We start from the raw sequence: 26,926 nt of genomic DNA, 5'->3' as shown, positions 1-26,926 counted from the left end.
TAGTTGGTTGACAGCCTTGAGGCTGAAAGACTGAACTTCATTAAGTAAAAATCATATTTCAGGGGCCTGGAAGATTTTGCATTATGACAAATCTGCATTTGCTTGTCTTAGTAAATTTTTATCTCTAACTAAAGCATATGAAATACATAAATATATAAACTTACATCAAATACTGATTATATCATACAAATTTCTAGGCTATAATAATTTTCTGTTATACCCATGATATTATGGGAACTTTTGTTTTCAGCTTTTAAAAAATGTTTTTCTTATATCATCCACAAGTAAATTCTCATAGATGGAAAGCATTTGTTTAATTTTGGTTAAAACTTAACTTTGGTTTAGAATTTGGATTTTGTTAATGGTTGTATATAGGTAGTGTTAAATTAGTTTAGAGGGAATTAATGATTTCAATTTGCAGACCTATACATAAATATATGCTTGTATATGTGTGTATTGGCACACTTATGTGTTTGTATACAAATACACACACCGATATGACATGTTAAGAAGGTAGAAAAGTGCATTTACTAGAATCTTTTCCGAGAAAGGTCAGTGGCCATGATCCACGTCAAATTATTTGAGGAGAACCATAAGCTGCAAGGGCTCAAAGCTTTGTAAGGCTTGCTAAATTTATGCCAACCTGTGACAGCCGCAAGGAGCTATTTTAAACTATAATAGTGAATGCCACCAACAGCAATCCTGTTCAGAATTCATACAATAAATGAAAGTATGGTGACATTCCAACCAAAAGTGGTAAAGAAATAGAGGAAACAGTGCAATAGTCTTCATTAAATGTGAATGAGCCTTGTCTGATATGTACTAAGTTCAGTAGGACACAGAATGTGAATGGGGCTTTCCTGTTGGCTTCACAGCTCAGGTCTGCTTCCTGTGCTTCTCCCCTCCCCTCTCTTTCTCTCTCGCCTTCGTCCCCCACCGACACATACACACTACTATTTTTGGTCAAATATACTTTTTTTTTTTAATTTAGAAAGAGGAACTACTTAAATATTCACTCTGTGAGCCTGACAGAATTCACACAGAAGTTTGAAAGAGGAACTTTATCCTCGATGGACTGTATGATCAAGCATTTCCATGTCACGATGGCCTTGACATTTTGCCCACTTAATCACTCTAAATTGAAATTCACTCACTGTTGTCTGATATTGCTATTTCTGTCATTTATTTTGCTAGTGTAGATGGTCCGGCGGAATTGTGTTTATTCACAACTCTGTATTTTGGGTGCTTGGATCATATTTTGACTTTGGAATCGAAAAAATGGGTTTTAGTAGTTGACAAGCCATTTGCAAGTGAATACATAACAAACAAATATATATATGTTTATAAATGTTTATATATGTATATAAAAAGTTAGAATGTTAATTAGTCAAACAGTTATCTTGGAATCTTAGGTATTTTAAGTACTCTACAATTTGGTTTAAGGCGCTGAGCTTAGCATAGCCAGATGGGGAAATCCAAATGTGAATATCACAGTTGCAGGTGTCCCAGAAATTTAACGTGAAGGAGATTGACTTGTGCATAAATGTTACCAGAAATTTAGTGTAAGGGTAGGGAGGGGCAAGAACTTCAGCCTCTAGTCAGAGCCTAATGAAGCTGTGATGCTACTGCAAGAGCCCCAGATGCAGCGTGATGGGAACTGTGATCCCAACCAAGTCACCTGCAGGAAGTTGGTGAAGCAGGGGCTGTCATTGAGAGGACTTTCAGATTGCAGGGATAAGAGGAGGATGGGCAGCGTAGAACTGTATGATTGTTCAGTCCCACCCCAGTGGTCTTGCTGATTATATACTGTCCTTTCAGTCGGGGGCACAGGGACAGGATGGCTAGGCCCATGCTAAATGCCAGGGTTGCCAGTAGCCCAGTTTCATATCAGTAGCCATTGTACAACTGAGTATTGCCAATTGATACTCAGGTGATTTTTGTCATATATAAGAGAAATGTAAGTTGGATAAATATATAGAAGTCCTTGTAAATTTTTCAGGCTAATTCCTTGAAGTACCCAGAGCACAGGTTATAATTTATACTCATAAAATTAACTAGAGAAGTCTTGCCTTGATTGTACTTACAAATCATGATAAATACTACAGCAAAGTTTCATTCCTTGTGAATAGATTATATTTTGGAATATTAGCATGATATTTATAACATGTTTTTAATTCATCACTCTGTTTTATTCCCTCTGGCTTCCTTCACATGAGTGTCTGATTCTTTGTATAGAAGCACTTTAACACTATTCTAAATTACATTCAACAAAACAAAGTCCATTTTTCCTAGAAATAAAATCAAGCTAGAAACTTCATGCCGTCTTCATTCGCTTTGACCATATTCTGGTTCACTCCACTAATGCTGGAACCCAAGAACTCAATCCTAGTCTCCTTCAGGGATAACAACTGTACATTAGCAACAAGCCGGGAGTGGAGGTGAAGCTGGTACTCAAATTGGAGCACTTCTGATGGGATGCGTGGGTCCAAGTGCTGTTGTAACAGCTGGGACAAGCACCTGGTCCCCTCCTCCCGACTCCTGTGTCGCTGCATGGATGCCTAATCATGTTATTCCATAACCTTAGAAAATAGACCTCATTCAGTTTCATATTGACCAGGCCTAAGCTGATGTCATGGATTCCTTCCTTCCGGATCACATAGCTACTATTCCTGATATTTCTACCTGGCCCCGACGACTCCCCGTGAACTTGCTCCTCTTCCTGTATATTCTGAAGGCATTTTCCACTGCATTGCTTAACGGAATAGTGTGTCGTTTTTAACTGCTTCTGTATTGCATCATGCCAATTCATGAGTATAGACATTCCATCCTGACCTCTGTGCCCATGGGTTCCAGAGTGTAGACATTTGTTAAAAATGTTGGGATGCTTCTTCTTCATTCCTTAACTGGCTTCTCAAATGTCCGTATTTTCAAGCTCACATAAACAAAATCAAAATTGAGCTCAGCATCTCTCTGCTAGTAAGTCTTGGCATATTTCCACTCTCCTTGACACAGTGTAGAGATCCATTACCATGTCCGTAAAGGACCTTAGTTATGTCAGACCACCTTGTATCTCACAGCTTAGTCCTTTCTCCGGTTCTGTTCCCTGTCCTACACCTCTGAGCTCACTGGTAGCATCATTTAGTTGCCTTCTACTCATTGGTCATAATCCAGAGGGCCGTCAAGTGCTGTAAGTGTGGCCTGTCATTGGCGAGATTCAAGCTGCTCTGTGTACATGTGGCTTCTCATTTATACTTTATCTTAGCTGTGCGTTCTTCTGTCACAAGTGTGCTGGTGTATGTAATCTTTTGGAACTTAAATTTTATTTGATTATTATCAAAACGGTAGCTATGTAACCCACTCTGGAGAAATGTCACAATTTTTATCTAATATATATTCCTCAAAATATTTTGGGGGACAGCTCTGAGGTTTCTCCAGCCTTTTATTTTTTGCAGCTGTATTGAGTATAATAATTGTCAATAGTGATTGTTTCTCATATACAGGAAACTCCGTGTAAAATTCATTTAAATTTCACAAGGACACTTATACTCTATAAAAATCCCCATTTTATAAATAATAGAACAGAGACAGGAACATCGTACCACTTGAACAAAGTTGCACAGCCAATCGGAGGCTGGACCAGGATCACCCAGGGCAACATGAATGGAGCCTCTGCCTGACCCCAGTTGTCTTGCCCTCTCTACCCTCAGGGTGAAGAAGCTGAAGGAGACCCTGGTTGCTGTGCAGCAGCTCGATAAGAACATGGGGAGCCTGAGAGCTTGGCTCGCTCACATTGAGGCGGAGCTCGCCAAACCCATAATCTACGATTCCTGTAACTCAGAAGAAATACAGAGGAAGCTTAATGAGCAGCAGGTATAACTTAGAGCCACCAATGTTCCCTTAGTAACACAGGGAATGTCTGCTTGTTTTCCTGCCTGCGATGCCAAGCTGGCAAGAGGATGATGATTTGAAGTGAAAGGTCGGGAGGAAGTGGGAGAGAACTAGAGAGGAAGGGAAGTTACATGGAGGCAGGCTGGTGCCCTAAGGTTACGTGTCATTGGTATATCAATAAGCCATTCCCTGGTGATAGAACAGCTGAGTTTCCACAAATGGGTTAAAGCAGGTAACAAAAGATCATACACCTACAAAGGAGTCCCTTCTATCTGTGTGGAAGCACTGCAAGGCTTACTTAGCATTTTTAGAGTTTAATCTATTTTTGTTTTTCAAAGAGGACTACATGGCCTGCAGACCACGTTACAATTTCATGCTCATGTATGTAGCAGCATCATCATTGAGCATGATGTTAAGCCCAACAAAGCAGAAGGGGATGGCTCTCAGCAGGCACACAGAACAAGTTCCCACTCCCCACTCGTTTTGTTTATTCTCCAAGAATGTCAGATTCCTGATTCCCGCAGTAAACACCATGAGTTCCCCAGGACAAGTGTCATTGCCCCTGTAGGTGGACTCCGATAAGTGCTCCCCAACTTTAGTTCCTTCCACTATATTTAGGCCATGATGGCCAAGTTGCTTAACTTAAAAGCGCAACAAAATGTGCCTATTCAAGTTACTAACTGCACTTAAAAATTCTGTGAAGTAGCTTATGTATGATTTGACTTTAAATACTAACTAATCCAGTGCAAATAGACATCAAAATCTGGCTGTGTGCTGTGGGTATTACATTTAAATTAATTGCATTGTTTTTAAACATTGTTAACAGTATTTTTCAGTTTTTGTAATGTTAAAAATTATAAAATAGAAAAAAAATTATGTGATGCATGTCGATGTTGATTGAGCCATTGGAGTCATGGTTGACTTCCAAATCCCCCAAATCTTCTGGAAAAAATTGGAATGAGGTGTCTGCTAAGTAAAATTAAAACACGAATGGTACGTATTGTGGTTTAGCAAATGTTTTAAAGTTAAGGCAATATCAGGTTAAGTATGGTAAATTTATAATATGTATTCATAATCCTTCTTGCAACCAATGAAATAATAGAAAATAATAGAAAATGGCAATTAAAGTCAAAATTCATCATGGCAAGTGGAAGAAACTATGAGAGAAAGTCAAGAGAATTTTGTTTTTGTTTTTTAATTTGTACTAGAAAGGCGTATTTACAGAGACTGGGAGAGACATAGATCACTCAACTTCTGTTCATGCCCCAAGTGGCCAACACCAGCCAGAACTAAAGTAATCTGAGCTGCTTCTGGGTCTCTCACACAGGAATAGAATTCTGCTTTCCTAACCTCTAAGCAGACTTACTGGATTGGACACGGAGCAGTTTGGACACTAACTGGTGCCTCTACAGGGTGCTAACACTTGCAGGTAGTCAATAGAATTTTGGAAGATAGCAAGTATACCGTTGAATAGCGATGACAACAGCAGAATGGAAGGTGTGGAAAGAATATTTGTGCTGGAGAGTTCCCAGAGTACCGGAGAGCAGGTACAACTGGAAACGGAAGCACTGTCAAATGTTTAAGTAGAAGATCTTAAAATTTGCTCGGAGATGTGAACAAAGGCTGGTTAGTCTAGGTGATCCCTGCGAAGCCCAGAAAGCCAGGCTACTCTTCTACTCTGGTAGCAGCTCACACAGTTCCTCTATACAGAGGGCAAGGTGGGAGGGACCTTAGAAACCAGTGAGTGTAGAGCCATGGAATTAAAACTGAAGAAGCAAAGTGTAAGTCTTTGTACTAAATCGTGTACTCCTGCCACCCTGTGCCAGCAATACCCCCACAGTGTCAGGAGTCAGGATTATACCACAGCAGAGACACAGAAGTGATGCTCTCTGGAGCAACTGGCCAGACAAGGTAGCCATGTCTAAGAGAATTCAACACCAAGCTGTTCTCCAGCCTCACTCTCCCATCAGAGAGCCTCCTGCATGGTATGCTCTAAGTGGACATGTGGCATCCGGTGCCTAATTCATGCTTAAATATGTATGGCAGAAAAAAAACATACAAATAGCCATACCCCATAGAGATGAGGGATTGCGTTCAAGAAGGAATTGCATGGCTTATTATTATTTTTCAAAGTCATATTCAGAATTGATACTATCTTCCACAGAGCAAATCTGAAGCATAAATCTGTGAAAACAGAAAGGATCGATAATAAGATCAAAGAAATAGTGCAAGAATTTCCAAACACAAATTATTGCAAACACTCAAAAATAATTTTAAAAAATCAAGAGAAGTAAATGATCAAAGTGACAACTTAAAAAAAAAAATCCCTAATGAAAAACATACATTTCCAAATCAAAAAGGCCTGACCAACGCCCAGAAAAACAGAAAAAAACATCCTTGGTCGCCCCATTGTAAATTTCTAAGACATGAGAAATTTAAAGTTCTTTGAGATTTCCAGGATGAATGAAATCTCACTTCTCCCCCAAACAGCCTTCAACAAATAGAAAATTGTTTAAAACATATGACTTTATCAATCTTTCATTAGCACAGTGGTACAAAACTGTTCATGAATAATAGAATTTCTGGAAGGATAGGAAGGGGGCTGACGTGGGGCTCATTGTTGAGACACAAGTCCCTTCTGAGAGGGCCTGAGCTCAAGTTCAGCTCATGACCCCTGGCTCTTGCTGTGCACCCTGGAAAGCAGTGGTGGCTTTCACATAGCTCATTCTTCATCAGCTCTGACTGTCCCTCTCTCTCTCGCTTCCTACCCCCTCCATCTGCCTCTGTATCTAGCATAAAATATAATAAAAAGATAATTACATTTTTGAAACCCACGTCCACGAGAATCTTCTAAAACTTCATAACAATGCCTATTATGGAAAAAATATGCATGGATTTCATATCTTTTACACCAAAACAAATATATCTTTTCAAAAAGGTTTATTTAAAAGGCGGAAGAGACAGAGGTATCATCCACTTGTTTGTTCGCTCCTCATGTGCCTGAAGCAGCTAGGTTCAAGCCAGGCTGCTGCTAGCAGCCAGAGATTTCATCCAGGTCTCTCACATGGATAGCAAGGACTCAACTGCTTAGACCATCATCTGCTGCTTCCCGGAATGCATAATCAAGACACTGAGTTGAAAGCACCGTGGCATAGCCAGGGCTCGAACCAGACATTCCAGCATGGGATGCCTTTGTTTCAGGTGTAGTCAACCTGTTTCACCCTAACACCTGGTGTAAACTCACCTCGGACTTTCATTTTCTGTGATATTGATGAAGTGCCTACATATCTCACAATCTTACACCCTGTTCACTCATTTCAGAAAGCGTTTGCTCATAGAATGCTGGTCAGCAGCATGCATTGACAAAGCATGATTTTAAAATGTAAAGGGGAGTAAATATTTCATCCACTTTAGTCATGTCGTATTTACTGTCGTTTCCTTTGTGAAAATGTTTAAACACAGTTCTGCAAAATGTTTACCCTTTAAGAACCATGTTGTAAGAAATAAATGATAATCCATCTCAATTGGGATGTGATTCCCAATTGCCACCAGAACAGACAGATCAAATTACAAGGAAATATTTTCTCATTTTTCCTAGGTAGAGTTTGTGATTTTTCTTGTTGATGTGCTTAATCTTTATAGACTTAATTGTGTCAACTCGTATGTTCAAGGTAACTTTAGATGATGTTTTATCAGAATCCCCAGTAGCATATGTAAAGATGTTAACTTTAGTCTTGGTAAAGCCTACTTCATTTATTTGGTTTGTACTTCGACATTGTTCACATAGCCAGCATATTTCTGGTTTGGTTTTCTCATACCTTTGAGTTTGCTGGACTTCACAAATGAGGAACTGAAGTGCCTGCCAAGAACCAGCCTAGCATTTGCCCGTTGGTGGTATGGCTCTGTGTCTCCCATCTGTTGACGTGTGACTGTCAGGTAAAGCCTGTGGCCTTGCCCTGCAGGAGCTTCAGAGAGACATTGAAAAGCACAGCACGGGGGTGGCCTCGGTCCTCAACCTGTGTGAAGTCCTGCTGCATGATTGTGACGCCTGCGCCACTGACGCCGAGTGTGACTCCATCCAGCAGGCAACACGGAACCTGGACCGGCGCTGGAGAAATATCTGTGCCACGTCCATGGAGAGGAGACTCAAGTGAGCTGGGATACTATAGCTGTGGGGCAGAGGGAAGACCACACAGGAAATAAATCATCCAGGCTCTCCACTTAGGGACTGTGTCCTTTTGGTAAAGATGTCCCAAAATAGCCTTCCTCCCCTAACTTACCATTGACTATATTTGGTTGTAAAAATAAGCATTGAGTTCACTTTAGAAAATTCATTTAAAAAGGAAATGAAAGAACTAAGTTTATTTTGGGACAAACCATTTTGAAATCCATAACATTTTTATGGGTCTTCCAAAATTTCATGGAAAATGTGTATTATAAAAATATTGTGACTGGATCTTGAATTTTTTTTGCCCCCCCCCAAATTTTTTTTTCTACAATGTTTTTGAAAATACTCTTGCAGGCATAAAAATAATTTAGAAATAAATGCAGTCATTTAATTTCTCACCTAACAGTTTAAATACAGTACAGAAAGTAGTTTTTTTTTTTTACTTTCTGTATAATTTTTTTGTAAAACTCATTTAAAAGGAACTACAGATGCATGTGGGCCATATTTGCCAGACAGTTACAACAAGTTACAGAACTAATGGTGGAAAAGAATAGTATTCTTCAATTAAAAATTAAATAGTAAAAGATACATTATCCTTAAGCACGATGGGACCCTATCATGAAAAAGAAAAGAAAACCTCTCTTTTTCTGCTTCTGTCTCTCTCGTGCTCGATTTCTCTTAAAAATAAATAGATAAGTCTGAAATAAAGAAAAAAAAATTGTCTTAAAAAAAATCGGCAGAATATACCACGCAATTGCTGAATCAGTGAAATACGAACATTAGCTCTCGGGGGTGACTCTTCGAACTTTCCATTGGGCTGGCTGTTGCAGCCTGACTTTGGTCAGGGTTAGGTTGATGTGGGACTCTTGAAGCACAGCTTTCTTTCAGGGGATTTGCAAGCTGAGCGGACACTGGACATACTGCATTTCTAACCTTACGGCATCCAAGATAGTTCGTGAGAGGCGATTATGACATTGAGTTTGATTTCAAACCCAGAGCTTCAGGACATGTTTTTTTTGTTATATTTTTAAAGACCTTTAGCTCCCACAGTTGTCTCTTTTTCCTGTTCAAAGTTAGCTCAAGGCACAGCTATTGTTTGGAACAGCAGTTGCTTAACGGGGCACCCTTAATCCAATTCAGGGCCCAGACAGGGTTCCAGCATGCAAACAGCCCTAATTAATCAGAATCCATGTCTTGGTTTTCTCTCTCAGAATCGAAGAGACTTGGCGATTATGGCAGAAGTTTCTGGATGACTATTCTCGTTTTGAAGAGTGGCTGAAGACTTCAGAAAGGACAGCTGCTTTCCCAAGCTCGTCTGGGGTGCTGTACACAGTCGCCAAGGAGGAACTAAAGAAATTTGAGGTGATTCCTGTTTCCAAACAGTTCATTCTTTTTTTGTTGTTAAATTCAAGTGACCAACTGGCAGTTTAGTGTTTGAAGGCATAAGCCGTCCACCCACATGCCATCTGTCATTTGTGCCAACGGCTGGGTGGTGACTTCATAGCCACCTTTACTGTGACTTCAGAGGCAGGCAAGGGAGGGAGCAGAATTTTGTCAAGAATCACCCAAAATGTACTAATAGAAATTTTATTAGAAAACAGATATCATTATTTCCTCCTAAAATTCTCAAAATTATTTTTTAATTCGGAAGATTTTGCCACCAGCCATCGTTTCTAACAAATATGGCTTTCCATACTATAGAAACCTAACTTGCAATTCTACTTTCTTGATTTTTTAGTGTAATTATGACATATCTCTTTGTCTGCCTGTTTAGGAGTTTGTATGGGTTTCAAATTTTTTGCACCATAGCGGAAGTATCTTTTGACCCAATTCTCTGATTCTTGTGTGATGTATGTTAGCATACAGAAACTCACGCACACACATACTTATGTAACCACTGTTAAAATCGTTGTCTCCAGAGTTGAATTCAGTGTGTTCATCAAAATCCACTTCTGATCATACGGTTTACAGCAGTGTCGTTGTTGAGCCAGAAAGCCTTTCCAAGTATATACTGGCTAAACACAGCATAGTGTAACTCTGATGATGAAGAGGGCAGCAGTTGGTTCCTGACACTGTGATGAAACTGACTTAGCTGTCTTTGATTTTCACACGCGATACAGCTTCAGTCTGAAGCTGCTTTCGCTTTCACTTCCCACGGGAGCCGCATGTGTACTCCAGGATGCTGCCAGCCAACAGTCAGGTGCTGTCCTCATCTCTCTGCTGCTGGCGCTGTGTCATGGTCCTCAAGATGTTTAGAGCTAAGACTACAAACCTAACCATGTTCCTTTTTGTTTGGTTTTGGTTTTGGTTTTGTTCTCTGACTTTGTAACAAAGTAACCTTAACACCAGGCATTTAGCAATGGCTGTTATGGAGCATACAAAGCTTATTTTTTGGTCCTGTGAGGTTTCAAATTTAAGAATAATAGAAATAAATCTGGTAAACACAATACTAATGAATCAATAGTAGCTGAGCTATCATGCTTGAATGGATTCATATATAACAATACCACTAAATCCCATTTAAAAAATCCCTACATAAAAGGCTTTCCTAGTAAAAAGCCGTAACAAGCGTCATAGTGGATTCCAGGTCACCCATTGTGAAGCAGTACTACGAGAAGCATCTTATCCTTGGCATTATTAAGGTTAAGCCTTTTCTAATTGGCTTATTCCAGAAAGTGGATGGTATGAGGATTTTCTTGACACTTCTTTACACTGTCAGATTTGTAGGAAAAGTAAGATGTTAGAATCAGTTTTATACCGATGGACCTCATCATTCTTCCTTAATCTCACAGTTGCCCTTGGTTTTAAGAGACAAATACGTCACAATAATCCAGTTGTTCTTGAAGACAGACCCACTGAGTGACCTGGATCCACAGGATAGATAGGGTAGGCGGGGACACCCGCCCTGGCCGCAGTGTCATCACCCGTTAGGCAGACATAGGCATGACATTAACAGTGACTGAAGCTTAACTTGCTTCACAGTTTCCTTTGCTGGAGAAATACAGAACAGAAGATGGCACTTAAAGTTTTATAGAATAGGAGGCAGAATGCAGGCTCTTAAAGCGACTCTAAAAGGAAATTGTTTTAGAAGCAGAAATGTGTTAACCCCCCAAAATAGAGAATTTGGGGATTTCGATGAGAACAATCCAAATTAATTAGTTATAAAAATGTTTGGTATAAGTAAGGATAAAAAAAGCAGCCATAAATCTAGTAAGTTTTTTGGGGGAGGAGGGGTGTAATTATGATTTGATTATGACATCGGGCTCCTCTATCAAGCAGTGCTTACTTTCACCTTCTCTGAACTGGGACGTTAGGGTTGAGCGGGGCCTATAGAATCACAAATAACTCTCCCCTTGGAATGTCTGCATCCCAGATCAGAATGCAGATCAGCGGGATCGCTTCCCATTCCAGCTTCTTGCTTCCTGTACACCCTTGAAAGCAACAGGTGATGGTTCAGCTGCCTGAACTGTTCAGTGTGTGGAAGGCCCAGAATGAGTCCCCAGCTCTTGAATTTGTCCTGACTCAGCCCTGGCTGCTGCATGCACTTGGGTGGGGTTGAACTGAGGAATCTGGAAATTCCTTGTCTCTGCCTCTGTCCCCTCTGTCCCCTCTCCTCCCACCCTGCCCTCCTTGATCCCACCCTCCAGTCCCTCCTCTCTCTCTCTCTCCCTTTCCCCATCTCCCTCTCTCAGCCTAACCCCCTCTTCTCCTCCTTCCCTCCATTTCAAATAAATAACAGAATTTAAGAAAAGCACTAAACATCCAATATCATAGAGTGCAGTATACTTGTTCCACCAAATTCTCTAAAAAGTGCGGATAACTCATAGGAAAAAAATAAATGAATTATGTTTAAAATTTTATTTAAATGTAAGATTACTTAGATTTTGCTAAGTTTTTTTTCTTGAAAGTTAATAGTAGCTTGAACTTGAAGAGCCTGCTATAAAAAGTGATTATAATTTTGTATAGAACAAAGGAATTGAGGCAATGTGAAGATTTTCAGCAGATTACCTAACTTACAGATAAAGAAATATCTATTGTAGATTAGATATATTGGACATTTTAAACTCACACTTCAAAACACATTCCATTTTGTGAAGTTTATGAGTAAAAATTTGTTTTCAAGTTGTTTACTGTTTTAAAAGTCATATAGATACAAAGGCGCTTCAAAAAGTTCATGGACAAATGTAATTGAAACCAATGAAGTCTATTGGTCTGCAAATTTGGAAATCCATGTTTACCAATGGTCTTCAAACAGTTCATGAAAAAATACATAATGGTGGAAAAACCACGAATGCATTTTCAGATATTTTTTATACCGAAATAAACATAACTTTTAGCTTGACTTTCCAAGAATTTCTGAAGTACTTTCCTCTTAGAAATCATCCTGTCCTTCTGCCTGGCCGTGTCACATCCTCCCGGTCTCAGTGCAGCTTGAACCATGCCCGAGAGCCACTCACAGGGCTCTGACACTCACCTGCTTCTCCATTGCCCTAGGCTTTCCAGCGCCAGGTGCATGAGAGCCTGACCCAGCTGGAGCTCATCAACAAACAGTACCGCCGCCTGGCCAGGGAGAATCGCACAGATTCCCAGTGTAGCCTGAAGCAGAGGGTCCACGAGGCCAACCAGCGCTGGGACAACCTGCAGAAGCGCGTGGCCTCCATCTTGCGCAGACTCAAGGTTTGTATTATGCCTCCTCTGTGAGTTAGAGGCCCAGGACCAGCCAGGACCAGCCATGGCAACACTACCTGGAGACGCAGTCTCAGTGATGCTGTGGACTGGGAGGGCAGGAAGGTGTGCAGGGGGCAGTGATGCAGTGACATTTCCATTGCTTACCAATGACTTTGTAGAAGCATTTTGCAACTGGCTGTGCCATCTCAGTGTGTTCATGCGGACTTTGACGGTTTCATTATTTTCCCCTCGCACCCAGCATTTCATTGGCCAGCGTGAGGAGTTTGAGACTGCTCGGGAAAACATTCTCGTCTGGCTAACAGAAATGGATCTGCAACTTACTAATATTGAGCATTTTTCGGAATGTGATGTTCAAGCGAAAATAAAGCAACTCAAGGTAATGGGTTGTTTTCTCAGTTGTAAATGTGAAGAAAGTCTGAAATGGAAAAATTTTAAAGATCCCTTTGAGAAGAACACAGTGAAGACTCTTTACAAATAAGAAAAATTGTTTCTTTGCTATAAAAGAGATTTGGGAATAAAGTATTGAAATAATAAGCCACTACCTAGATACAATCACTGTTTAGCATGCAAACTTGATTTTTAATTTGAATCCCAAGTTTTACAGATCTTGTTTGAAGGTGTTTGTGCCACTTCTGAGTAGCTTCTAGCACCTCCACATTGTTTGACCTGCGCATACCAAATGGCACCGCCTTTTAAACGTTGGAATTTTGTTCTGCCTACTGTGCATTCTTTGATGTCAGATCAATTATATATATATATATATATATATATAATTATATATAATTACTGTACATTGGCTACCTAGAGACTTGAGTAGGAGGGATACATATTAGCTGTGTAGATTTCCTTAAAGACAGAGTCTTTCATAATTTAAAAACTTGCAAGGCAGCTTTTGAAAATTCTTTTTTTTTCCACAACATACAGATACCATGCCTTAAAAGAACGGTTATTTTCTGCATCATATTTTGAATTCTGAAATCAGATGAGGAAATTATCCTTAATCCTAGCTTCTGGGATGAAAGGAATCACAACACAGTAAACTTTGCTATTCTCCCCAACTGCTTTGCCCCACCCGCCTCCACAAGTCATCTAATGGGCAAACTGTTCCCTAAGTTTTCTGTTTCTACCAAGGGGTAGTTGACTCTTATTTTGATTCTTCCAGAACTGAATTTTGCATTGAGTTAAAATTTGTGCCCAAAGCCTTTCTGAAATTATGTTGAATCACACAGGAGAAGCCCAGACACTCTCCTCAGCACCTCTTGGTTTGCACATGATTGGGACTTTGTCTGTCTCCATCTGAGGAGAATTTGTGACATGGTTGGCTGGATGGCTTCTCCTAAGCATGTCTGCTGTATGATCAGACCAAAATCAACATGTTCTGACTATTTCGTTAGAATGCCAAGTTCATTCTCAGCGTGATGTGGCTTTCTTCCAGGATGTCCTGTCAGTGTCATTGATCTCTCTGTCCATGGTAATAATTTGTATTACTCAGGATTCTCTTCCTGGCTATGAAATCCCAATACGTGTTTTTTTCTGACTTGGGTTCTGACTTCAAATGTTTATGCTTTACTCCAGAGACTAACACCTTTGTGGTATGTCGCTGTGTTCGATAAATCAAGTGCTCCCTGCAGAGTCTGAAAAATGCTTATCTTACTATTTTATATCAATGTGAGTTAAAAAAAAATGTTACATGGAACTTGTGTTTCCTAGGCCTTCCAGCAAGAAATTTCCCTGAACCACAATAAGATTGAGCAGATAATTGCCCAAGGAGAGCAACTGATAGAAAAGAGTGAGCCCTTGGATGCCGCAGTCATTGAGGAAGAGTTGGATGAGCTGAGGCGGTACTGCCAGACTGTGTTTGGGCACGTGGAAAGATACCACAGGAAGCTGATGCGCCTGCCTGTATGTACCATGTGCTGTTTCCATTGCTATTGCATCTACAGAGAACAAATTGTGTGGCATTGTATACTGGGTGAGATCGCAGACCCTGGAGCCAGAATGCTGGTCCTCGATCCTAACTTTGACAAATACAGTTCCATTTTTCTTTTAGATTTATTGTTATTTGAAAGGCAGAGTTCTAGAGAGAAGGAAGAGACAGGGAGATTTACTGCTGATTTAATCCCCAGATGGCTGCACCTGCTAGAGTTGGGTCCATCCAAAGCAGGAGCCATGAGGCTCCTCTGGATTTCCCACATGGGTGCAGGGGCCCAAGGACTTGGACCTTCTTCTGCCACTTTTTCAGGCCATAGCAGGGAGCTGGATTGGAAGTGGAGCAGCTAGAAATCAACCCAATACCCATATATTATATTGGTGCCATTGGTAGTGGCCTGGTCCAGCATGCCACAGCACTGGCTATGACATGTGTTGGCTTTATAACCAAGGTCATTTCCCTTTCTTTCCTTAGGCTTTTCAACTGTAAAACTGGTTTATAAAAGTCATTACATTGTAGAAAATCTTTTAAAGTCCTGGATGAACTGATAGCTATTTAGATGTATGCTTATTGACAAGCGTACATAGCACGGTTTTCTATGGAGAATCAAGTGGCCTCTTGAATCAGTAAGAAGGTGACAATGAGCAACATTAACAGCTGCTCGTTTGATGAGGTTACATTGAGGTTTGTTTTTCTTCTGCTTTCCTGGTTGTTACCATAAGCACAGCTTCACTGAAAAAGGATGCACAAATTTGGGATCTGCTATGATAGAATGCATCTTTCGTCTGGACACATGGTTCAAAGGACAGTTCTTTTTGCTCTTAGTGTGCTGCTCTGAGCTGAGCTCAGTTGTGCCGCTAAGTTGCTTTGTTTGGCATTACTTCATTGAAGTATCAGCTCTTTGAAGTAGATTTTAATATAGTTCCTACTTTTTCAATAATGAAGCTAAGGCTTATACAGCTTGATCCACAGACATTTTCTCTGTAATCACAAGGTTCTTGATAGATTGGTAGAAAGTTTAAAGGGATAGCCAAGTGGTAGACAATGGACCAAGTGCACCTGATCAGGCAGATTTGCTGAGAATTGAGGTCATGGTAGGAGCTGAGCCTTCCAGTCTCTTACCTAGAATTTGAATTTGCTTTTAGCTGCCAGATGATGAACTTGACCTCTCTGACCAGGAGCTGGACCTTGCAGACTCCACAGCTCTCTCGGACCTGCGCTGGCAGGAGCCATCTGCAGATGTGGCACCCTCACCGCAACCATCCTCCAACCCCTCGCTCTCGTTGGCCCAGCCACATCGGAGTGAACGGTCTGGCCGCGACACCCCAGCCAGCGTGGACTCCATCCCCCTGGAGTGGGACCATGACTATGACCTCAGTCGTGACCTGGAGTCTGCAGTGTCCGGAACCCTGCCCTCTGAGGATGAGGAGGGCCAGGAGGACAGGGATTTCTACCTGAGAGGTGCTCCCGGCTTGACAGGTAGGAAAGCACCTGACCTGAGACCCAGCCTGAAGGAAAAGCAAAGGGAATTATTGATGTAGGGAAACATCACTACGGTGACTTTCTCTCCATTGTCTTCCTCTCCCAGTGGGGGAAATTGTACACGAGCCAACAGTTGGATATCATGTAATTATCTCATACAAAAATTAGCTTGCCATTGATCTAGTACACATTTAATCTAGTAATAGGTGACAAGTCCTTTGTCAAGCACTAACACGATTCCTTTCCTTTTCAAAAAAAAAAAAAGGAAGAAACTGTTGAGCTAAGAATAGATGGGAAAGCACTAGACATGGAAGCCTTCAGGGGAAGATAGCTGGCCCAGCTTTGTGATCAGGTGCAATGCTTTGGGTCATCACAGATTTCCTCCAAATAACAGTACTGGAGATAGAGTGGCAATGAATGAATTAAATAGAGGCTAAGCCAGAAAACAAACACCACATCATAATGCAGCCTGCCCAAGAATTAGGGCTTACCTTGAAGGCAGCAGGGAGTCCCAGCAGGACATCAGGTTGGAGAGGATATGATCAAACATAATATCTGGATCCTGCTGGGAATAAAACATATTAGGAATAGAAATGGGATGGTAGGTTGAACTAAAGAGGCAGTTATGGGAGGATAGAAAAGAAGTGGAAGAGATGAGAAATCATGAGACAAAACTGCCAAAGTGATGGTCGGCTGCGTTGATCGAGAGGAAGGTGATAGCTAGCTGGGCATTTCAAGAAAGACGCAGGCGACCTTGGGGACCAAGGACAATTAAAGAGATCGCTGTGCTGTAGCTGGTCAAACGGACCCAGTGTTGAGTTAGGGGAGGGTCTGAGTTCGATTACGTGCCTACTGCATCTGAGATGCTTGAAGGATTTCCAAATACAAAAACCAGGGAACAGATACACGAGTCTGAAGTGCAAGACCTGGATGGTCAGGTTAGGGCATTATGCCCACGTAGATAGTAACTGCCCTAAGAGAACGAAGATAGTCACACAGTTAGCTTACCTGGAGGGAAACGAGAGACGCAATCCCTAGCAGCCTTTGATGAAGTAGTAGACAGAAAAATAGGCAGAGTGTAAGTAAGTGATGAGAACAGAGATTGATTGGTGGCGTTTGTCATCTCATCATTCTTTGTAAGATTACCTGTGGGCAGTTTTGCTTATTCCCCAAGAAAACCTGGATTCCAAAGCATATGAAAATGTGCTGAAAATGAAAGTAAAGTGATTTTTTTCTAATTTCTGTTTTCCTGTCAGCATATGGCATTGGTTGCAGCATTGTCCTCCATGTAGCCACCAGCCAGCCACCTGTCACTGCTGAGCTCAGGAATGTGACACTGAAAACTGAGATGAATTGTACAAAATGTACTCAGCAGGTAGACACATTTCAAAGATTTAGCACAAAGAATGCAAGATAGGAATAACATTTATGTTGATTACATGTTATAATGTGAGTATATTGGCTTAGTAAAATACAATCAAATTCATTTCATGTGTCATATTGCTCTTCCAATATGATTATTAATCCTGTAAGATTACCTGTGTGGCTCATATAGAAATATACGGACAGTAATATAATAGAGTCTGAATTGAAATCTCAGTTCTGTCACTAGCTATTTAAAACTGGGTAAGTAGTGTAATTCGTCTGGCTCTTGGTTGGTGTTGCTGTTTTGTACTATAAAGAGGAATACCGCTCACTCTGTGCGATTGTTTTGGGATGCATTAGTGCTGCAGTAGTGCCTGGCTTGTGAGATGCTGGTGACTCACTCGAGTTCTTATTAGAACTCACTTTAGAAAGCCTTCCGTGAGCAGATGCACTGTGCTCCCTGCGCTCAGGGACTATGGGTCCGCAATGGCTCATTTCCTTTTTTTCCTCTAGGAGAGTTATATTTTTACCGCAAGGAAACCAAGGTTCCTAGAACTTAGCTGTCAACTTAGACTGTGCTCTTCTTGCAGATGTAATGATCCCTGAAAGCCCCGAGGCCTATGTAAAACTCACAGAAAATGCCATCAAAAATGTCTCTGGTAGGCACCCCAGGCGGCGAGCCATCTTTCCTGCTCCATCACCTGTACCCAGGCTCTCGGCACATCTGCTGGATCTCTCACAGCTTCCTAGCTTGGGCATGTTAGGCACAGCCTTCTCTTCCTTTTCTACTCAAACAGCTGATCAAGCAATCCCAAGAATAAAATTTCAATAATCAAATAAAATGAAATAGCTTCTCCCCTTGTGAGATGGTGATCACTCCCGTATGCCCAGCAGCAGCAGAAAATATGAGAAGAAAAAACCTTTGAGATCTCCTGTTCTAGTTGACACTCATGTTCTTTTTGGCCCGTAACATGCCAGCTCCCTGGGACAGCAGCGCTCCTCTGTGGGAAATTAGGATACAGGTTCTTACTTCACGTCTCACCACCTGCAGAAGGGACGCTAGGGACATCAACCATGTCATCCCCCTCAAGTGCTACCTATAATAGACCAGATTTTAGTTCTACAAATTGTATCATGTTTAAAAAAATATTACCTCAAAATAATTTGAAGGAAGAAAAATCTGTTGTTTGTTAGATTAACCCAACAAACACAAAGGGAAATGCCACTATGCTTGCTTGGTTTTGTACTAGGCAAACTGCAGTTTAGAGTCAGTGATCAGGGTGAGGGTTAGAAGAGCTTTTGAACACAGTGATGTGATGTGAAGTCATGAGGTTGCTAACGTACGCACACCACTCTTTACAGACACAAGTTCCGTGTCTGTGGGTTGCACATCTGCAAATTCAACCGACTGTGGACTGAAAACATTCTGGAGGAAATTGCATCTGTTCCAGATGTGTACAGATGGCCTTGGCAATGGTTCTGTAAACAGCGCAGTAAAACGATTGATACATAGCATTCACTTGAATTATGTGTTATGGTTTATCCAGAGATGATGTGCATATGTCATGTTTCAATACTAGCCCGTTTTATATAAGGAATGAGCATGTGTGCATTCTGGCCTCCATAGAGGCCCATGGAACCAATTCCTGATGGATATCCTGGAACAGGGGCACTTAAAGTTTGCACAGGCAGCAAGATATCATGGCAAAGTGGGTGGTTTTCTAAACAGTTCCTAGTGGCAGACTTCGCTAGGCCAAGTGTAATCAGAAACCCTTTTTTTCCCCCCCAGAAACAGATTTAGCCCAGCTTACTAATGCTCTGTTCTGCTTGCACCCTGTGCTAGCTGCAGTCTAATGACCGGTCCTCTTGTTCATTCTGAAGACTGCAACATGCATTCATAGTCACGTACACTATACATTTTGCCAAAAAGCATTGAGATTCAGAACAAAATGAGCTAGGAATTAAGGGCTATAAGATTCTGGCCTAGAAAAATTACTAAAACCTTAAACCCTTCCCTCTAATTGGTTAAGATACTTTTTTTTCCATTTTGAAGAAGTTATTGCTGGTATGATATTGCCAGAATGTTTCTATTCTGAGCGATTCTCTTGAATTTGTATCTCAAGTGAATGATGCAGTAGCCAGGCACTTCCAGGCACTGAAGTGCAACAAAGGAAAATCAAAGACTATATCAACCTCTGCATGCTGTTTCTTGGGGTGCAGCAGACACCATGTCAGAGTCTTCTAAAGACCTTCTTAAAGTTTACAACATCCAGAGTATAAGATGGAATGGAGAGAGAGGGAGCAGACCCGTGAAGGTGTTCAGAACTGAGGGCAGAGCCCCTTTGCAGTGTTTAGTCCACTGGAACTGTTAGGGAAGCACATGCTTTAATCTGATTGAAATGCCTAACACACTAGCATGATAGCGCTAAATTTGCTTTGTAATCACCCTCACATTCCTTTTCTCTGCTGCTATAACTGAAATAACATCTAAAACTTGTTCTGGATTATTAAACTAGGATTAACTATGTGACCAGTAAGGATTCTTATGGTTGATGCTACAGGTGATCACAGTGCCTTGGAGAACCAGATCCGGCAGCTGGGCAAAGCCCTGGATGACAGCCACTTTTCAGCACAGCAAGCTGGAAGCATCATCCGCAGCAAAACTCCCACAGGGTCAGAGCCAGACTCTAGCTACAAAGGCTACGTGAGTATCCTCGACCATGTATCCTGACCCCGGCCTCTTCCTGGAATCACAGTTCTGTGACAAAGAACGATCAGTCTCTAGTCTGAGGGTCTCTGAACACTGTGTGACCTTTGAAATCATGAGCATGGATGTGCAAAACAAAGTCTTGCTCTTCAAAGTTATCATTTAAGCAGGACTGGTCTGTGTTCAGCCCCCTGGCCCGGGGTAATGACCACCATGTTCCTTTGCACTGAGAATTCAGGAAGAAGTATTCCGTTGAACATCAGAATGCTCTGGCTTGCAAAAGTCATTAGGCATTTGTCCAAATCCAGCTAGTCATTTTTGGACTGAGGTTATCCTTGAAGCAACAGATTCTAGCTAATAGATTACTAGACGAATTGTTGAGTTTGTCTCCTGCGTTTATTGATTCACTTGGTGACCTTGGGAATATTTTTATCCTCTCGGTGTGCTGATTCTGAACAAAACAACCATAAGACCTTTGGAGAAAAGAGAACAGCTGATCGTGTGTCTTATGAGTTCTGTGAAAATGCTTCAAAAAGTTCGTAGTAAAGTGAAGTTGAAACCTAAGTTTATTTTGGTGAAAAAAAAAAACAAACTTAAGGAAATCATGCATTCTAGACCTTTCTTATCCCACCTACACATACTGGAGCCTACTCGTAACTTTGCGTACTTTGTTCAAGCTATTGACAATTTCTTTTCCCCAGCACAGCACTGACTTTCCTGTGCATGTGAAGCTGAAGAAATGCTCAAATCTCTTTCCTGCCCTGAATCACCTTTCATGTCTATAACACTGCTACAGAAAAGGAAACGAAAGTTAATGTCCCGTGTTCGAATCATAGCTCACATGTGAAATTTTTTGAAGCCAGGGGGGAAAAATGCAGTAGCTGTATATGATGATGTTTATATCATCAAAATCACATCTGTTAAACTGAAGCCGCTTTTTAAAACAGAGTTTTGTGATAAATGTGCTCACATCGCTGAGATTACACTTAGCACCAATAGAAAATAATCAAAATAAATATCAGAATTCTGAGGAATAGACACTTTGGAGAATAAATTTATGATCAGTGTAGCAAATACTTTGAGATGTTTTTTGTCTTTTAATATTTAAATGCAGTATCCAGTGGACTTAGGGGCAGGTATCTGGCCTAATCAGAAAGCCAGTAGTTGAGATGGCCACCTCTTGTGTCACAGTGCCTGTGTTCCAGCTACCTGCTGCCATGCGTCCGCGCAGGTACCAGGAAATGGTTGCCACCCGTGTGGAAGGCCTGCATTGAGTGACTCCTGGGCAGTTTGAAAGTAAAAAGAGTGAATGAAAACACCCTGACACTGTCAGTCAGTCTCTCTCTCTCTTTCCTTTCCTGTTCCCCCTGCCTCCTAAAACAAGTTTTCCTTTCATCTAATTTTAAAATTAAAGCCAGTGATGTGTTAGTAAATGCTCTTCCAACAAAACAGCTGAATTTGACATTGCTCTGTATTGTTACTGTAAATTCTTTTATTTATTTAAGATGAACCAATTTCATCATGCAGATTCGAGAGTACAGTGGAACTTCACCCACCCTCCTCCTCTCTCTTTCCCTCTGGATTGTGGTGATGGCGTGTTTTCAGTTCATTGCACAAGCACAGGCTCAACTCTTCATTATGTGAAGAATGCAAAAAATGACAAGTAGAAAAAAAGAGTTCTTCAAGAGTATAAACAAAAGTTGCTAAGAATAATCAAATTTCAAAATGTAAACTTTGCACACATGGATTACATTTTTGGCACAGCGTATATTAGGGAAAGGCATGAAATTTGTCTCTTGAGGGCTGGCTTTTATTTTTTGGCTAAGCATAATGTTTTCCAATTGTATCCATTATGTTGCAAAAGGCAGGATTTTCATTATTTTTTATAGTACAATACTATTCCAAAATGTGTGTGACACTTTGTTCATTCAGGCACTGGTTGCTGAACTTCTGATTTGACTCTGTACCTTAGCTATTGTGAAGTGAGCTGCTATACACGTGTGAGAGTAGGTGCCTATCTCATGTTGATCTTATTTCATCTGGGATATTCCAAAGAGAACTTTGGCTGTATCACATGATAGTCTGTTTTCAGGTCTGTGAGGCAGCTCCGTGCTTTCTTCCAGAACATTTGTGCAGAGTTATCGCCCATATTTTCCTATGGTAATTTGATGGCATCCCAGTATAGATTTAAATCCTTTTTCCGTAGAGTTGATTTTCAACTAAGGTACATTGTAGCGATCTAATTCATGTTTCTGCCTATGGAGACCCAAGTTTCCCAACACCATTTGTCGAAGAGACTGTCCTCTTTCCAGAGACTGATTTTAGCTCATTTGTTACACATTGATTGTGGAAGAATGGATTGATTGCTTGGTTTATGTTCCATTGATTCACATGTCAGTGTTATGCCAGTATCTGGCTGTTTTGATTATTGGTGTCCTATGTATTTTCTGAAAGCTGATATTGTGATGGCTGCAGAATTTTTTTAATTTTTTAATTTAATAATTTTAATTTTTTTCATTTTTAATTTTTAGGATTTTTTGATTAGTTGAGGTTTCCTGTGTTTCCATTATAAACCTTAGCATTATTTGTTCTAGATATGAGTGGAACGTTGTTATTTTAGTTTTAATTTAGATGGGATCTCATTGAAATGATTTTCCAATCCACAAACATGGCAAATTTTTCCCTTTTTGTTTGCGTGTGTTTTTTATTTATTTGTAAACGTCTTGTAATGTTCGTTATAGAGCTCTTTCCCATCCTTGGTCTGGTTTGTTCCGAGGTATTTAGATCCTTTTGTAGCGATTGTGGGTGGTACTGTTCTTGAAAGTTCTTCATTAGCCTGTCATTGTCTGTGTATACATATGCTATATTAATTTTTACGTGCTGATTTTGTTTCCTGAAATTTTACCACACTCTCTCATGAGTTTAATTAGTCTCTTAGTGGAGTATTCCGGTTCCCCTGTTTATATGGATAATCTGACTTCCCCCTTTCCGATTTAAATCCCTTCATCTCTTAATCTGATGCCTCTGGTTAGAACTTCCAGCACTCTGTTGCATTGCGGTAGTGAAAGTGGACATCCTTGTCCAGCTCTGGACTTTAGGGGAAATGCTTCCAACTTTTCCCCATTCGTGGTGACGCCGGCTCTCGTTTGTCGTGTCTGCTCTTGACTGTATTAAGGAAAGTTCCTTGTTTTCTCTTCTTAATTACTTAAGTATTCGATGGGAAAAATATTCCACAGGATTTTGTGGTAATATTAGAGTTTCTTATGTCAATTTTAGAAAGAGGAAAAGGAGCCACTTTTGAACATGTATTATTCTGAAAGCTGCAAAGTCTGGGCTTTAAGTCCTGGACTGGTTTAACCTGTTTGACTCATGAATTTTTAAAATGTTGAGCCAGGAGCCTGTCATCTCTTCTGGGTCTCCCACATGGGTGCAGGGTCCCAAGGATTTGGGCCATCTTTGCTTTCCCAGGCTACAAGCAGAGAATTGGATGGGAAGCAGGGCTGCCAGGATAAGAACTGGTACCCATTATGGAATCCTGGCATGTGCAAGGCAAGGACTTTAGCCACTAGGTTACTGCACCAGACCCAAGCAATAATTATTTTTAAAAACCTTTTTTTTTTTCTTTTTATTTGTTTGAAAGTGATAGTTACAGAGAGAGAAAGAGATTTTCTATGTACTGGTTCACTCTCCAGATGGCCATCACACCAGGCCTGGCCCATACGATGCCAGGAGCCAGGAGTTTCTTCAAGGTCTCCCATGTGGAAGGCGGGGACCCAAACACTCTATTTTGCCCAGGCCATAATGAGGGTAACTGATCAACTAGGTCACAAATCAGTGCCTATATGTAATGCCAACATTGCCATCTGCAGTTTCACCCAATACGCCTTCTTTATTTGGTTCTCACTTAAAAAAATCATTTTCCATGATGAGAGTTAGAAATTTTTTTAAAAAGGCTTAGAGATAAGCAGATGCCTCTTATCTACTGGATCGTCCCTCAGATCATTGGGATACGGGAATTGGAACCAGATCTCCCACACTGAGCCCACACTTAACATCTCCCAGGGTGCACATTAGCAGGAAGCTGGAATTGAGAACAAACTGAGGACTTAAAACCTGGTGCTACAATATGGGATGTGGGCACGCCAACCCTGGGCCCTAATCCTCATGTCAAAGGCTTATCCTGTGAATTTTGCTTAATTTTGCTCGGGTGGTTCAGAGAAGTAGCATAGGACCTCTGCCTTGGCTGAGAAATGCAATGACTGTTTCCGCAGCAGCTCTTGCCCTAGTGAGCATGTTGGTGATTGGCCTCTTATCTGTGTGTAAACAGATGAAGCTGCTGGGTGAATGCAGTGGCACCATAGACTCTGTGAAGAGGCTGGAACACAAACTGAAGGAGGAGGAAGAGAGCCTTCCTGGCTTTGTGAACCTGAACAGCACCGAAACACAGACGGCTGGTGAGTGTGTGCTGCTCAGCGCAAGAAAGAGTGAGGCAGGGGACCTGGGAGTATTTACCCACCCCTGAGCAGCCCTGGACTGCTTAGCCACCTTGTATCCTGTCACTGTGACCCTTCTCGTGACCTCCCACGATGGAGGGGGAAGTGATGGCCTTCAGGTGGGTTTTCCCTGCTGGCATTTATTTCAGGACATTCATCTAGTTAAGCGAATGCACATGGATTTCCACTTGTTGGAACCATAATAAATTGGCATCATAATTCCATTTACACAGACATTTGGAAGTTCATCCATATGTAGGCTCTCAGAATCCTAGTGTAGAAAGGAACCGTGAGCCAAGAATGCAATCCAGGCCTTTTATGTGGGTTGCAGGAAGCCAATCATATGCGCCTTCCCTGCCGCCTCACAGGGCTTGCACCAGCAGGAAGCTGGAGTCAGGAGCAGGTGCTCTAATGTAAGATGTGCCCATCTTAACTTGTATCTAAACCTCCAGACCACATCCCCACGCCTCGCGAACTCGTGACCAGTTTAAATCCTGTCTAGTTAGTTCATTTTAGAACTTTAGTGTTATTTTAAATGCAAATAAACAGCTGTGTGCAACTTTAATAATTCCTTAAGGTGATAAGAGAAATGCTCAGTGGATTTACTTTCCTGTCTGTCTCACATTAAGTTGGCACCCAGGGCATATTGAAAGTCATCCCTAAATTGCAAAAGTAGGACAAAAAAGCCTCACCTGTTCTCTGCATGCCCTACCAGGCGTGATTGATCGATGGGAACTCATCCAGGCGCAGGCCCTGAGCAAGGAGTTGAAGCTGAAGCAGAGCCTCCAGAAGCAACAGCAGTTCAACTCGGACCTCAACAACATCTGGGCCTGGCTGGGCGAGACGGAGGAGGAACTGGAACAGCTCCGACATCTGGAGCTCAGCACCGACATCTCCACCATAGAGCTCCAAATCAAGAAACTCAAGGTAACTGCCTCAAACACCTGCTCAGAGGGGTCCCCACATCTGCCCCGGCAGGTCTCTCACAACAGTGACCAAGAATGATTTCCTCTAGCAGCCTTTTGAAAAGCACATGTTTAATCAAGATGGCTTTGAAGGGCAGACAGTTGGATCCACTTTGTAGAACTGTCCACCACGTAAATAAACAAGGATGATTTAATGAATAGGTATCTTAGCAAATGACCAGTAAAGCCTCGTGGAAATTGCAGGAGCACCTAGGGCCTATACAATGTCTTTGTAAAGGAGGCACAGAGGTATCCAGGGTTCTGTAAATCAGTATCTGGAGCTGGAGAGAAACCCCTTCTATGATTATATCTGGATGACTTTTCAACAAACACAATGAAATCATTTAGCATATTCAAACAATGAAACTTAAGAATCATGGTAAAAGGAAATTTTACAATAGCAACACAATCAAACAAAGCTACCAGAATTTGGTAAAACATCTGGCATTTGCGTCCTACTTTGGGCTGGGTGATTGTGATACGCAGGATAACCTCCATCCATTCTGTATCAGGACCTTACCACGCCTCTCAAAGCCTTGATAGGCGAGGGATGCAGTAGCATCCCATCGACTGCGAGCTCAGTTTCTTACTGATGGATCTTTCAGTCTACTACCTTTTCCTGTTTGAAGAACATCAGGTTGTTCCCTTCCTCAGACTGCAGCTGCCCAGACTGTAGGCTCAGGCATGTACGCGTGCTGCCTTTGTGTTTGTATGTTATCGTACGCTGTTTATTTGGGGTTAATGTTTCTGTGTTTTTGGATGTTGTGTCTGTTTTAAGTCCTCCACAGAGAAATATTCATCTCCCTAAGATGTTCTCACAGTTGCATCTTTACAGAAAGTGCCCCCCTCCACCCACACCAGAACCAAGAATTATAGGATAAAGGTCGGAATGGAAGATGCAGTTAAAACTATGAGTGTCTGTACTACAAAATGCTTTCTCTCAAGTTCCTAGGTGGCTCTAATAAGGCATGTTGCATTGCAGCCAAATTCCCATCAATGAGGAAATAATGCAGCCGGTACAGCCAGGGTCTGAGACTTCAGTGAGGTCAGGCTGGGGATCAGCCTCTGCGATTAAGAAAATGTCATGCGCCTCTGCCCGCCTCCTGATCATACATAAATGCTGTGAACAAATCAGTGGAGTAGTCAAGTGGATTCCTCAGTATATCCTGATCTTCAGCTGTCTCTGTGGTTGAGGCTATGCCATGGAGATTAAGAACTGTTGAGAAATGGAAATTTAAG

The 26,926-nt window shown here is 41.4% G+C and overlaps 1 protein-coding gene across 3 annotated transcripts in view; it reads left to right on the top strand.

Annotated features, from left to right (window-relative positions):
- Nucleotides 1–26,926, top strand: part of SYNE1 (spectrin repeat containing nuclear envelope protein 1) — a 444,597-nt gene that overhangs the window by 397,281 nt on the left and 20,390 nt on the right. For 2 of the 3 annotated variants that reach the window (XM_040965176.1, XM_040965177.1), the window contains 11 exons: nt 3,708–3,870; nt 7,851–8,038; nt 9,268–9,418; nt 12,551–12,733; nt 12,984–13,121; nt 14,456–14,647; nt 15,821–16,154; nt 18,113–18,181; nt 20,084–20,226; nt 24,557–24,683; nt 25,438–25,649. In XM_040965176.1, the coding sequence (XP_040821110.1) occupies nt 3,708–3,870; nt 7,851–8,038; nt 9,268–9,418; nt 12,551–12,733; nt 12,984–13,121; nt 14,456–14,647; nt 15,821–16,154; nt 18,113–18,181; nt 20,084–20,226; nt 24,557–24,683; nt 25,438–25,649 (1,900 nt within the window). The remainder of the gene's footprint in view (nt 1–3,707; nt 3,871–7,850; nt 8,039–9,267; nt 9,419–12,550; nt 12,734–12,983; nt 13,122–14,455; nt 14,648–15,820; nt 16,155–18,112; nt 18,182–20,083; nt 20,227–24,556; nt 24,684–25,437; nt 25,650–26,926) is intronic. The other variant, XM_040965178.1, reaches the window with a different exon arrangement.

Source organism: Ochotona curzoniae, unplaced genomic scaffold (assembly GCF_017591425.1).
Source record: "Ochotona curzoniae isolate NIBS_2020 unplaced genomic scaffold, NIBS_Ocur_1.0 scaffold_3890, whole genome shotgun sequence".
In the NCBI taxonomy this organism is placed as follows: domain Eukaryota; kingdom Metazoa; phylum Chordata; class Mammalia; order Lagomorpha; family Ochotonidae; genus Ochotona; species Ochotona curzoniae.
This window is presented reverse-complemented; position numbering and strand designations above follow the sequence as displayed.